At 41.6% G+C, this 15,048-nt stretch overlaps 1 protein-coding gene across 2 annotated transcripts in view; it reads right to left on the reverse strand.

Annotated features, from left to right (window-relative positions):
- Positions 1 to 920: 920 nt before the first annotated feature.
- PDE312 (Nucleic acid-binding, OB-fold-like protein) overlaps positions 921 to 15,048 on the reverse strand; it is a 46,036-nt gene continuing 31,908 nt past the window's right edge. Inside the window, exons 9-13 of one of the 2 annotated variants that reach the window (XM_087701208.1) lie at positions 4,465 to 4,641; positions 4,321 to 4,371; positions 3,207 to 3,358; positions 1,769 to 2,126; positions 921 to 1,665 (exon numbers count right to left, since the gene is read on the reverse strand). In XM_087701208.1, the coding sequence (XP_087557334.1) occupies positions 1,627 to 1,665; positions 1,769 to 2,126; positions 3,207 to 3,358; positions 4,321 to 4,371; positions 4,465 to 4,641 (777 nt within the window). In that variant the 3' untranslated portion in view covers positions 921 to 1,626. The other variant, XM_087701216.1, reaches the window with a different exon arrangement.

Here is a 15,048-nt window from a genome sequence, read left to right on the forward strand (position 1 = left end):
AATTCAAAGCTCTTGTTTGGAGGGTCCTAATAGTTGCTCTCCCACAAGTGCTATATTGTGACCTTGTAACCCCTTCCATAGTAGATGCACCACATATGATACCACGACTGTCTTTTCTTCCCCCTTGCTGATGGCCGGAGCGAGAGTTTTGAGAGTGGATATTGATCATGATTGGAAATCTGAGTGACAACAGGAGTGTGTGTGCGCGCATGCATGAGCTTTACAATTAGCCCTCTTACAATCCTTGTGTGGGCAAAAACACTACTAGGCAAACATTGCTATGAGGTTCCTTAAATCTAAAGACCTAATATCATATCTTGAATTCTACCCCAAAAAGCAAAATGCCATAGCCTTTTCTTATTTCACTCTTGATTGCCTGCTAGCAAGAGATCCTTCACTTCACTATATTCCCGACCCTAGAAAAGGAGGGCTAATAGCATCTCTTGAATTCTACCCCAAAAAACAAAATGCCACAACCTTTTCTTATTTCACTCTTGATTGCTTGCTAGCAAGAGATCCTTCACTATATTTCCCTAACTCTGGAAAGGAGGGCTAATTCATTGCAAGCTGAGGTTCTAGTCACGCCTGATAAGAACAGGGAACATGATGGTTAATACAATGACAAGATTTGGTTTGAGAACTATAGATATGCTGTCATTCTTGTTCGGTCTTGGGTTTTATTTTTTAACCATACCCATCAATACTTTCGAGTTCCTGAGGATCACAAGCTCATTTAAACTAGCTTGAAGGAGTAACTTCAATGGTATTCCCCTTTCGCTTGAATTTCATCCCGGTTGGACTGGGCTTTTCCTGAAACTCGTAACCAATCAGGCTTGCATAAAGATGTTCAAGGATCAGCAACAAGTGACTGAGGGAGCCAAAAAAGTTTACTTTTCTCAAGATAGTAAAATAAAAGTGGCATAATTGGTTGCTTCAATTATGTCTCCACAAGGATATGCCGGAGTGTGGCAAGACCTCCAACAGTAGATGTCTTTTGTACCATTGTGATGAAATTTCACCTTGTCACTTTATTCCTTTCCCAAATTACAGGATAAGTCCAAGGTTTCGTTTCCTAAAGTATGACTTCAGCTACACATCGAATACAATCATCCATTCTTGAATCTAGGCCAGAAACTGTCTATCCAGAGAGTCATTAAGGTCATCCAGCCACAAGGATTCAAACCTCAAATAATTGAACCATCAGAACAGTCAAAATATTTTTCAAGTTTCTGTACAAGAGACAGCATTTCAAATCATTTACCATGCAGAAAACTTTGCAATTTGTAAGGGAAGCTTTGCAATTTGCAGTATAATAAGCTTCTCAGAAGAATGTTAAGAAACACATGTCCACTCTCAGCTCATGTGCATCCCTCTTGAACCAGTTCTCTGGGACTGTCTAGGTTGTGACAAGTTACTACACCCAGCTTCAAGCCCAAGGGGGTTTCAGTTCCACTAGCAGATCAGTGAGCTGGGAATGTCCAGAAGCTCTTTGCGCTTCTTTTCTGTTCAGTTAGAGTACTTGCACCCTGTGCAACATCCTGTCCTTGCACAGAAAAGACAGTTTCAGTTCTTCCATGAAAAAGGGTGCCCTTAAATCAGACTTTAGTGCCGTGTCACCTTTTCCTGTTAGTCCAAGGAATCTGTTTCATCTTCCCCTGTTAACTCCTGTAGAAAAAAGATAATTAGCAAGCAGTGAAAAACAAACCTGAGAACTTGCGAAACAGAAATGTAAATTAAAATCCTTGCCCAATTTGGTTAAAGCTTGTACCTTTGATTGGAACATGCCTTTTATATCGAGTATACTAGAAGATTCCGTTCCATTGACCACCTTATCACCATTGCCCTTTGCAACATTTACATCTTCATCTTTAGTTGTTCCATACCCTCCTCTAATGCCCCTTTTTCCCCGAGAAGTTCCAACTGCATCCTCATCGTCTGGAGAGACTACTTCAACAATACGAGCTCGTGCATCTCTATCTTTCCTGGTGTCGTCCTTGATTTTTGAAATATCACCAAGATAATCTGCACGCCACCTTTTCTCACGAGGATTGTATTTATTTTCTCCAAAAAAGCTATCATCTGCATACCTGCCAGGCTCTTCCAATGGCATTCCGAGCTCTAAGCGACTGTATGAACATGTACACAGACAGGGACAAACAGGTCAAATCAATCATCTCTCTGCAGCCAAAAGCTCTCATATAATACCTGATACGCTCCAGTGAAGAAACACACATCCCAACAGCTATATGGGAAACATCAGGCAAATTATCACTTCAGGCAGCCATTTCCCTAGCAAGTTATGTCTCCCAGCCATCTAGAGAACTTGCAGATGGCCATTGCAAGCTGCATTTGAGCTCCCCTTGGACAAAATGCTCAGGAGATTCTGGGATCCACCCACCCTGACTAGTTTAGATTAACAATTGTGATGCAGCTCATGACCTTTGAAAGAAGAAATCAGCTTTTGAATCATTTTACCATTCCTCTTTGTGGCAGAGAAAATGTAATTAGTTGCAACATTGTACCAACTTGCACCAGCAAAGTGGCGTTTATTGCTATAGATATGCATGACTTTTTGGATTTGACAGGCCATCATGGTAATGTAAAGATGTCGCAACTCTCTGGTCTGTGGCCAAATTGGCCTAATGACAGTATTGCTCCCAGCCCAACAGGAAGAATAACAAACCACAAACTTTTACTCATTATGAATGTAACTTTAAGACTACCTCTCATCTCCCCAAGCTGATGTACATAATAAACCGGCCACAAAGACACCACAAGGATGGACATACTGCACAACTATACAGCGGGATTTACTCAAGCCCCTTGTATGCCCACTATGATCCTTAGACACATGTCCACTATCCTCACAGAGGAGAGGGGTTTTGGCTTTATGTAAGCAACTGTTTGACATGACTGAGGGACAGTTTTAGGTGCATTTTGTACTACAGAAGAAAGTGATGAGTATCATCAGATAAAACTTGTGCTTAAGAAATCATACAGAAAACGCCCATCAGTGAACAACTACGTTTGGGCAATGCTAAATAAAGGCTGCACTAAAAAGCAGCAATCCCAAGGTCAAAGAATCAATATGAAAGGATAGAATAAAATCTCTATGATGCTGAAAATTTAACAAAGACCAACTGCCATATATGTTTAAATCATTCCAACAAAAGGTGGGGAAAAGAACCCCTGAAAAAAGGGCATACCAGACTTTGTCCCGTACAACCGCTGCTTTTTCATCTAGATAACGCTGCCTATGCATAGCATTCAATTCTTCAACGTACGCAAATCTTCTAAATTTGGGAGGCTGAAACTTCTCCCCCTTTTTCTCTGCCTCTTGAGCTGCCTCTTTGATGATCTTACAAAATACATAAACAAATCAGACATATCAAAGAAGTTTTTAAGTTTTAACAATTCATGCTTTCAAATTATTAGCTATGTTTCAGTATACTGCATGAAAATAAATCGATTACTACTATCTCAAAAGTACAATAATCAGCTCCAGTAAAAGATCATGTGTTCAATTTACTGCATGTCTTTTTTAGCCCGAATTCCGGGGAAAAAGGTTGTTTCACTTTAGCAAGATGCACAGTAAAAGACTGCCATATATTATCCAAATGCTAAAACAACCAGCATAATTATACCAAACTACATGCTAGTGGCCAATTAGGGCAACACAGCTTTTTCAGGCTTGAGTAAATACAAAATATTATTTGCAGCAGATGTGCAGACACCATACATGTGCTTGCAACTTATAATCAAAGTTCTGCACTGGTCAAGGAAATATCATAACCGCTTGTGTATGAACTTGGCGAAGAGTGCACCAAGAACAATGCAGATCAGCAACCACAAGATATCATTTTACCATTCGTCAATTGAGAACTTCTGAATTTTCTGAAGTGGTAAAATGCTGACTTGAGCAGCACACCTAGAATCAACTGAAGAAGTCTTGGAGAAGTTTTTATGAGAGATGCAAGATAAATGAATGGACACAGGTCATACACTTCACTTCAAAATAATTTACTCTCATCTCATATTCAAATTCTGGGCATACTTTGCCTAAACATTGAATTATAAGGCAACATCATCATAAGGATTGATTACATAATCAAGTAGCCTAAAAACGCCCTAATACACCCTCAAGGGACTGACTACATAGTTCCTATATTTTTAAATGTACAAAAGTTTTTTGTGCATATCACAAATTGTAACTTACTAAAGGCTCCATTCAGCTTATACAGACAGCCAATTCAACAGTCTATGATGCAAAAAGTTTCAAAAAGCATCAAAATATGGTTTGAAGTCTCCTTTATGCTTCACCTGTCTTTCTTTCCGAGCTCCTTCAAGATCTAGCTCGCACTCATGTTGAATCTGTCAAATGTTTCACAGATCTTAGACAGTGTAGAAGCAGGATGGTATTCAAAACTGGAAACATAGCAAGCATTTGAACTTAGAATAGATTACATAGAATACTGAGGGAATTGTGGCATCTCCAATTTTTTCTTCCGTCACATAAGTGTCTTTATCTATGTAATGCCTCTTTGCAATCTCATTGAATTTTTCTTTTGGAGTGACTTTTCCAGCTGCTCGATTCTCCTCATCATCCAAAACAATCTGCTCAGCAACATGCAACTGCCACACCTATGGTTCTCCAAGAAAACAAATTAAAAAATCAATCTGACCACCTAGAAAGTGTAGGGCACCATAGAAAACAATATATACCAAATGTGCTAATCAACACCTACTTTGAGGACGAACAGGGAATTGAAACAAAAAGACAGAGACCATATTCACATGCCAAAAAAGGCATTTGCTGAGCTTGCATTTGGCCTATCATGCTTAAACACTTTCTTCAGCTCAACCACTCAAAACATGATCCCCAAAAAGGGTGCTGTTTCTTCTCCCCACCTTTCCCAAAAAATTTTAAACAAAAATAAATAACAAAACTAAGCTAAAACAAATTGAACCAGAAAATATAAATAAAACAAGTGAAACATAAGAGCATAAATCTTGCAAAAAAATATTGTTTTTATGATTGCCATGAAGCATAGTAAGAATTCCTTGCAACACTAGAAAATCTCACACTAGTCGGGCAGTCTCTGTGAGCTGAGACATGCTAGAGACGGTGGATTCTATACAGAAATCCCTAATTCCTTCGGGCAGCCCACATACATAATTTTCCACTTGCTCGTGAAGGGGCACCGGACGATAAGAATTGACGAGTAGCAATGTATTCTAAAACTTCTTATTGTATTGCTCTAAATTCTTGCATTCCTTTGCATCAAGCTTATTCCAAGCTATACTAATGTCCACCTCAAAAGTACTTGTCAATCAATTCGATGCAAACATTTGCTTGAATTGTACCCATTTTAACGGTGTTCTTTTCTTGCATTAAGAGCGTGGACCACCACTGCAATGCATTCCCCTTCAAGAAAGTGGCTGCCTTGTAAACATTAGAGGATTTGATGAAGTTTCCCCTTGAATAAGCTGCATTAAACTACTGAATGAAAGTCAAAGCTTTGAACCCATCTTGTGCACCACTAATGGACTTAAAATTCACTCCTTTTCCACCCTCATCATAGTCTTTTACTACCCCTTTGGGAGTCAAGTTGTCATATACCGGCTACTACAAAAAGGATGCATTTGTTGTATTTACATCATGACCAAGACCAAAAGAAGCATTGGCATGACCAGCACTAATTTCTTGAGCCCCATACGCATTCAGGGGCTAAACATGCCACTTTGTGCCCCAAACATCAAACGAAAATAATTATAGCAGGATGACATGGGCCCATTTTTCAAAGCTGAAGTTAGAGGCTTTCTCCAACTTCAAGGATTAGTTGCTCTTTGAGGAAAACCGATTGGGTCGGAGTTGAAGACCTTACGATCAGATAAGGGCAAGAGAATTTGTTTCTAATGAGTTTGTTCGGTTTGGTGCAAATCGTGGCATACACCAAGAGTTTACCAATACAAACACCCCTCAAGAGAATGGTATTTTGGAGCAGAAGAATTGCAACGTGATCGAGATGGCCCATACTATGATGGAGCATCGTCAAACACCTCAGTGTCTATGGGCTAAGGCTATGGCTACTTCAGTTCACATACTTAATCGTTCCCCTACTTCTGCTATTGTTGGTAGCAACACCAGGCACATACTATGGAGCTTGTTTGCTCTAACAACTGTTTGATGTCCCAAGTTATGCAGGATAGAGAGCCTACATCAGTGAAGGAGGCTTTACAATCTAATCATTGGCGAAAAGCAATGAAAGCCGAGTTAGAGGCTACTGAGCAAAATGGCACTTGGTACCTTGTGCCTCATCCCTCTCATAAGAAGGTAATTGGTGTCAAATGGATCTTCAAGACGAAGTACCATAGTGATGGCTCTTTGGACAAGCACAAGGCTCGCCTTGTTGCTAAAGGTTTTGCACAGTGCCCAGGTGTTGATTTCCATTATACTTTTTCCCCCACTACTCGCATGGCGACTATACGTACTGTTCTTGCCTTGGCTGGCCATAGGCGATGGCTTGTCTTTAAGTTGGATGTGAAGTCGGACTTCTTGAATGGTGATTTGAAGGAGGAAATCTATGTAGAGCAGCCTCTTGGCTTTGGTTCCTTAGATGGGAAGGTTTACAAGTTGAAGAAGGCCTTGTACGGCCTGAAGCAAGCTCCGCGTGCTTGGAACGAGAAGATTGGTTCGTTTCTCCAAGCCAAGTTGGGATATGGACGCTCTAGGGCTGATCTGCAACTTTATGTGCACACTTCCGAGGGTGGTCGTGTATTGTTTGTTTTGTATGCTGATGACTTGATTGTTACAGGTGATCATGCCCAAAAGGTCGAAGAGACGAAGGCAGCCCTACATCAGAAGTTCGAGATGACAGATTTAGGACTTCTCCATTTCTTTTTGGGCCACGAGATTTATCAGTCTCAAAGAGGGATTTTCATCTCTCAGCAGAGATATGTATAAGAGCTCTTGGTGACCTTTGAGATGGAGGATTATTGGTTCATTTCTACTCCTATGGATCTGAATTGGAAGGCCACTTCACACACAGATTCTCCTTTGGCGGATGCTACCCACTACCATCAGCTGATTGGATCATTGATTTGGCTCCTCAACCCACAGGTTGATCTATGTTTTGCTGTAGGTCTCTTGGTTGGATTCATGAGTGCACCTCAATAGGTGCATCGGCAGGCTGCTCAGCGGATACTTCAGTTTCTGAGAGGGATCTCCGACCTCAGAATTTCCTATCCAGCAAGTATAGGTGCTTTTGATCTTGTTCTTGCAAGTTGGAGTGATTCAAATTGGACTGGCAATGTGGATCAACAGTGGCCTACTACATGTTACTGTTTTACCTTGGGTGCTGGTGCTTCCGCCCCGATCAATTGTCCTCAAAGAGGAACCAATCCTTGAAGTTGGAGAAAGCCTCCAATTTCAGCTTCAAAAAATAGGCCCATGTCATCCTGCTCTAATCATCTACAATGAGCATGAAATACAAACTCCCTCGAAGGGATTCCGTCCTCATCAATCCACAAAGACCAGTGGAAACAAGCTCCAAGGGTACTGAAGACCATCTCAAAGCCTTGCCGAGAACAACATCACAAGTGTGCTTTCCACAAATGTAGGATACACAAGGCTGCTCACTCACCACAATATCTGGCAAACCTCGAACAAACTAGTCCTTAGATGCCTTCCGAAGGTATTCATAATTGAGGTGACCAAACCGAGCATACCAAAGCTTGAACTGAGTTTGGGAGGTAAGAAAAAGGGAAGTCAAGGCAGAAGAATGTTGGGTATTTCACTCACACCTCACTTATGCCTATGCTCACATCGGAGTGTCGATGATCAATAGGACACTGGGGCACTTTTTACTCTCGGTAGGAGAGGTTTTTTCCCCAGATTTATGGTATTAATTCGTATGTGCTTATAACACACACTTGCGGGCACTTACCGTGTTCTGGGTGTAAACACCCCCCTACAACCCTAAGGTTTAAGGGTTGTACCTTGTACTTTCAGTTTACACTCTTTCAGTCAATAGCATTGGGTGTCGTGCTACACTCTCTACTATCTACTGTTTTCTGTGTTGAGCTTCGATCCTATTTCCACTCTCACATTTGGTATCAGAGCAGCATTGGCTCTGTTGAGCTCAGCTCTGTTTAGCATTCGAGACTCTCTGCTCAGTTTGAAGCGCCAGACGTTAGCTGCTGCCCCGCCAGTATCCAGCACGCCAACACTACCCATCAGCAGTTGTCAACCAGCCACTCGTCAGACGTGACGTCGCCTTGCCCATCAATAGCAACCACAGCACCTAGGTATTAGAGCGCCGCCAAACAGCCCGTCAACTATTTCGTGTCTGAAGCACCGCCAGACAGCCGCCCGTCAATTGCACCCCTGTGCTATTTGCCACATCAGCCGTCAGCCGTCAGCTACGACACGCCACTGCTGCACTGTCCGTAACTCGTCAGTCGCCAGCACTGTGCGTCAACTTGCCTGCGACGCCTAACGCCAGTCAACCAGTACCCGTCGAAAACGTGCCTGATGGCTCTACGTTTGTTTTCTGGTATTTTTTAAAATGTTTAATCTCTTGCAATTTCTGCAAGCAGGGGTGCTTACGAAACAGGCACAACATCCAACAACGTGTTTGGGACACATTAAATGCAATTTTTGGACACAATCATCAAAATTTTTGGGGTTTTTATGTTTTCTGGGAACATTGGCATACGCACAGCAGTTACAATCATTGACAAACTATTTTGACAAACCCGAGGCAAGCAAAGTTTGGGGATTTTGCTGGTACAGTATTGCCGAACACTGATTGCACGTTGGACTGCGTGCATAACACAGACAGTTTTGACAAAGTGCACCTCTGTACACTAATTGCAGAAAGTTATTTACTGCAATTTTTGAAAATTTTCAGATTTCCAGTGAAGTTCTGCTTCGACATTGCTCTTTTCCATTTTCGGTAATTGAAAAATCATGGCAAATCAGGGAGGAGATGTTTTCACCTATGTATCCAAGGAGGACATATTGGATGGAAATAACTATTCACTTTGGTTCTTCATGATGAAGAATGTACTTGTGGCCAAAAATCTTTGGGATTATGTCAGTGGAGAAGAAGCTCGACCTAGAGTTGTGGCTCCAGCTACTCCTTTTTCAAGAAGACGTGCACCACGGGCACCTGAGCCTACTTTACTTCAGCCACTTCCCCAAAGAACAGCAGCTCAAAAAGCATGGAATACATGAGATACACAGGCTTTGTCACTGATTACATTTGCAGTTCAGCGGTCAATCATCCCCCACATTCGTTCAGCAACTTCTTCACGAGAAGCTTGGCTAACTTTGGAGTAGATGTTTGCAGGCAAGAATGAGACTCGCATCTCTTTCCTAAAGAAAGAGCTAGAGACATTGAAAATGGATGAAGGTGATTCTATTCAGGATCACTTGAACAAAATTCAGGACTTGCAATAGCAACTCATGAATGTTAATGGGTACTATTCGGATGCACAGATGATATCCACCACTTTGAACTCATTATCTCCTTCGTACTTGGCTTTTCATATGGCCTTAAACCTCACAATGAGGATTGCCGCGCAGCCAATCACTTTTTTTCTGTTAGTCAGTTTGCTTCTAGAGGAGGAGCAAACACGGCGGAATAGTAGTGTGGATGCTATAGCCTCTGAGCAGGGTTTTATGGCTAAATAAAAAGGCAAAGGCAGCCAAGTGAAGAATGCTCCGCAGAGTTCTTGAACTTCTGGCACATCCCAGGCAAACAAAAAACAAGGGGGCACGCAAGCCAAAAAGAAAAATGCCATTATTGCAAGAAACCAGGCCACTACATCACTAAGTGCAAAAAGTGCATTGCCAAAGAGAAGAAAAAGGAGTTAGGAATGTCTGTTTCTGATGCTCCTTCCACTGCTATTGAGTCCGCGTCCTTTGTTGTAGACAAGGACTATTGTTTTTACACATGCAGTTATGACACCTCTTGGGCAGATCAAGCATTTAGCTTAATTGAGGATACAGGCACTTGGTTTTTTGACAGTGATGCTTCTAGGCATATTACATCTCGCAAAGATTTATTTGCATCGGTTCATGCAGCTCCAGTTGGCAAGTCTGTACAGTGTGCCAACAATGCATCATACCTTGTTAGAGGTATTGGGGAGATTGTGCTCACAGCCATTGATGGCTCTATTGCTCTCTATCTCTTCTTTGGCACGTTGTGGATTGCAGGTCACATTTGATGATGACCGATGCATGGTTAGAGACAAAGAACACATGACTTTGGTCTTGATAGGCACTTTATGTCATGGGTTATACGAGTTGGATGCTCTTTCAGTTGATCAGTCAGCATACTTGGCATCCACTCTTACTCCTGCTATGATACAAGCAAAGTTATGGCATGCTAGGATGGGACATGTGAACTTTGACAGCTTGATCCTCTTACAGCGTATGCAGATGCTAGATGGATTACCTCTACTAGAGAGACCTCCTGAGCACTTGTGCAAAGGATGTATTTTGGGAAAAATGCATCGTTTTTCGTTTCCCCATGATGTTGCTTTTAGAGCAACAGCCAGGTTGTAGTTAGTGCATTCAGATATGTGTGGACCTATGCAGACAAAGTCGTTGGGAGGATGTTACTATTTTGTAACTTTTATTGATGACTTCACTTGATTTTGCTAGGTCTACTCTTTGGTCAAAAAGTCAGAAGTATATAATCCATTCTTGGCTTTTCTTGCACTTGTTGAAAACCAGTCTGGTTGTACAATTAAGACTCTCCATTCGGACCAAGGGGGGGAATACATGTACTCTATGCTGAATTCTTTTTTGAAGCAAAAGAGCATTGTCCATCAGTACACTACTGCTTATACTCCACAATAGAATGGGGTTGCAGAGAGAAAGAATCGGTCACTCATGGAGATGGCCAGATATACGCTGAAGGCAAAGAGCTTGCCTCACAGTTTCTAGATGGAAGCCGTCATGTGTGCTTGCCATGTTTTGAACAGATGCCCCACCAAAGCATTGAAGAAAATTACATATTTTGAGGCTTGGAACAGTCAGAAACCTTCTGTTGGACACTTTTGTACCTTTGGGTGCCTTGCATATGCACATATTCCAAAGGTACTCAGGAAAAAGTTGGATAACAAGGCTATCAAATGCATTTTTATGGGATACAGCAATGAGAGCAAAGGCTACAGACTCTAGGATCTTGTTTCTAAAAAGGTGTTTGTCAGTAGGGATGTACTATTTGATGAAAAATCAGAATTGTCCCTGGCTGGTTTAGATACATATCAGGCTGCCCGTGATGTATTTGAAGGGCTGCTACCCATTACATTTGGTGATTCCGTTGGAGTTTCAACAAGTGAACTCAATGTTCAGCCAGCTACTCCTTTGGAAAATGCAGAAAATCAGCCATTGGCTGATCTGAATATTCAGCAAAGTGCTGAAACTGAAATTCAGCAAGAGCTTATGCACAATTGGGAGGCAAGACAAATGCCTAGATGGTATTTACAGACTATGAAAGATAGTCATTTGGATGCACCCATGGCTGGTCGTACTAGAGGGCAAGCTCGTATGCATGATACTGCACATACCATGGAGTTCGTTATGGCAGCAAGCACCTTCGATGATGAGGAGCCTGAATGTTTTGAGGATGCACAACAGTGTGCACTGGATGGCAGCAATGAAAGCTGAATTGGATTCTATCACTAAGAATCAAACATGGGATTTGGTGTCTTTGCCATTTGGGAAGAAGGCCATTGGAACAAAATGGGTCTACAAGCTGAAACGGAATGCAAATGGATCCATTGGCAAATACAAGGCAAGGCTTGTAGCTAAAGGCTATGCACGGAAAAAAGGCATTGACTATAACGAGACATTTGCTCCTAGCTCCCGTATGACGACCATCAGGTCTATGGTTGCTTTGGCTGCTCATTATGGATGGACTATGCATCAGTTAGATATTAAAACTGCATTTTTACATGGGGAACTTTATGAGGAAGTATATGTACAGCAGCCCATTGGTTTTGTAGTTGAGGGCTTGGAACACTTGATATGCAAGCTGAAAAAATCTTTGTATGGTTTGAAACAAGCTCCTAGAGCTTGGTATGCAAAGATAGATGCTTTCTTGCTTAGCCAAGGGTTCATAAACAGCTCATCTAAGTCTACCCTTTACGTATGTAAAGAGGGGGGATCCGTGTTGATCATTTGTCTTTATGTTGATGATCTCTTGCTTTCAGGGACACATGCTGATCAAATTTCAGCATTTAAACAAAATTTGCAGTAAACTTTTGACATGTCAGACTTGGGGTCTTTGCATTATTACTTGGGCAGACAATCCTTCTTCTAGTAACCTGCTTTGCCACAAACATGACAAGTAGACTCCTTGTCTTTGTCCTCCTTAGATTTATCTTCCTTCTTCTTTTGGTCCTTCCCCTTCTTCTAAGAGGATTGACCAACCAAAGCTTGAGATTTCGAAGCATTGGTTCTTTTCAGTTGCTCCTCTTGGTCCAAGACCATAGGAACCAACTCTTCCCACCGAAGAGTCTCAGACCGCCTTGAAACAATCAAGGCAGCATAAAAACCATTGAAGTTAGGCAATAACTGTGAAAGCAGAGTTATCACCATGTCTTCAGAAGTGATCACCTTCCCCACGTTTTGTGGCTGCATTTGAAGCTGCCTGAGCTTGTTGATATGCTCCTGCATGGACGATGACTTCTTGACACTCATAGTCCTCATTTGCACTTCCAAAGAATCTCGCTTCATGACAGTCATCCGATTATACATCTAATCCAACTCCAACCATATCTCCCTAGCCACCGTCAAATGCTCTATATGAGAGAGAATAACTGTAGTACATAAGAGCATTGAGTTTATCCCAATGTGCCTGAGCCTTTGCCAACTCCACCTTCTCATTGGAAGAGAGTCTAGACTCGTCTCGCAAAGAAGGACGATTGATAGCCTTCGTAACTAGCTTCGTCAAATCATAGGACTCCAATATGGCAAGCATCATGACCTGCCACATGCAATACTTCTCACCATCGAGCTTTTAATCTGAAGGAAGAGCCGATATGACGTGTACCTTCCGGTCCATGATTACCTAAAACTTTGTCTCGGCCTGAAGACATCTTCACCTACAATGCCTGCACAAAACACAAAAAGCAGCCCCCTTTGACTGTGAAAATACAGCCTACTAGGGCTGAGGTGCACTCATTCCGTTCCTTCTTCACCCGCCGGAGGCGATGAAAAGGTAAAGTCTGCACTTGACAGCCAAAAACGCAGCCTTCTTCCTTCTCGAACAGCAAAAATAGCAACAGCTTCAGCAAATCTTCTCTTTTCTCGCACGCCCACACTCGCCTCAGTCTTGTTCTGATGCACAGCCCACCTGCTCACACTGAAAATGCAGCCGCACTGAAAACTCCTCTTCAAATAGGTCCACCCTAGGTCAATCCTTCAATGCTCTGATACCATGTCAAAGTGAAGCAATGCGGAATCAAATGACTATGACAAAGAGTGAATAGAGAGAGAAGAGAGAGAGAAAGAGACAATGAAATGCAAAAAATCTGCTGTGAAGAATGTTGTATATGGATGCAAAATTATACACGGGTGCTGAGAAAATATCTGCGTATGTCTCCACCTCGAGGATCTCGATCTCCGTCAGCCCCGAGAGCAATCTCCGCAATCTTCAGCCCGCTTAAATCTGTCAGAGACAATGCACAAAGACTGCTGGAAACTCAATCTATTTATACGCTGAAAGTAATGACCATAAATGATCAGGTTGGCTGCATTAAATGCAGCCGACTGATGCATTCGAACTGCTGTTGCAATCCGAGTGCTGCCACGTGGCACTGACGTCACTGCGTCCAAGAAATGACTCTCAATAGTGGCAACCTTCTAGTTCCATTTTCCAACAATTTCCAACCAATTGATTAATTTTTAAAATGAAAATAAATTTCAATCCTTCTAGCCCTATCCAAAATTGAATGTGTCCATTCACAATTTAATTGGCTAGGCCATTTGCAACCCCAAGTAATGCCTTGTCTTAATTAACCCTTGGACACGCATAAATTAATTAATTAGTGTTCAATCCCTAGTGTCATTACTAACACTTAATGGCCAATTAACTATTATAGGGCCAAAACCGACACCAATTGACATTCAAAACCTAGTTAACATAACTTGTCACAACTTTTGCCTTTGACACCCATTGCTTCCTCAGATCCTTGGCCTACTGTTACCATGCAATATCTACCATGTGCATCACGTGTCTTACAACATTGCACATTTGACACCAATTGACATTCAAAACCTAGTTAACATAACTTGTTACAACTTTTGCCTTTGACACCCATTGCTTCCTCAAATCCTTGGCATGATGTTACTATGCAATATCTACCATGTGCATCACGTGTCTTACAACATTGCACATTTGATTATTAGATTAATCAAATGTTACTAGCAAAAACAAAGCATCTAAAAAATTTCATGTCCCCATAATTGCCTCTATCTTTAAGCCAAAGAAGTCATCTACCCCAACAACAACTCGTCAACCAAAGGATGGCAAACGCAAGGTTACTCATAGGGGGAATCGTCAGAAGGATCGTTGCTTCGCTTGTTATCAAACAGCTTAATTTCACGAAAATTGAGAATACCCCTAGAACAAAAAACAAAGTCTGCTTCTAAGGCTTTAATAAATACTCTTGAAGCTCCAAGTTTTTTAAGATTGTTTTGTTAATGCTAGCAGTAGCAATGGTAATTCCATTATAAAAACTAGCTTTGGCCCACATGACCTTTTAAATATCATTGGATGTATAAAGTGCCAAGAAGTTACAATTTTGTTCAATTATGGCTCTACTCATAATTTTATTTCTCCTTAGTTAATGCAAAGATTGCCGCTCCATACAATACCCCTTGATTGAATTTATCATGTTCGATATGTAGAGGGCCTTACTGTGGATCAATAAAATCAAGTGGTATCACATTTAGATCTTTCGATCCAATAGTATCATCAACTTATGGATTTCTGACTTATGAGCCTTGACCATGTCAAGGTCATTCTT

Source organism: Lygodium microphyllum, chromosome 2 (genome assembly GCF_053477565.2).
Source record: "Lygodium microphyllum isolate KBCC chromosome 2, Lygodium_microphyllum_v1.1.10, whole genome shotgun sequence".
In the NCBI taxonomy this organism is placed as follows: domain Eukaryota; kingdom Viridiplantae; phylum Streptophyta; class Polypodiopsida; order Schizaeales; family Lygodiaceae; genus Lygodium; species Lygodium microphyllum.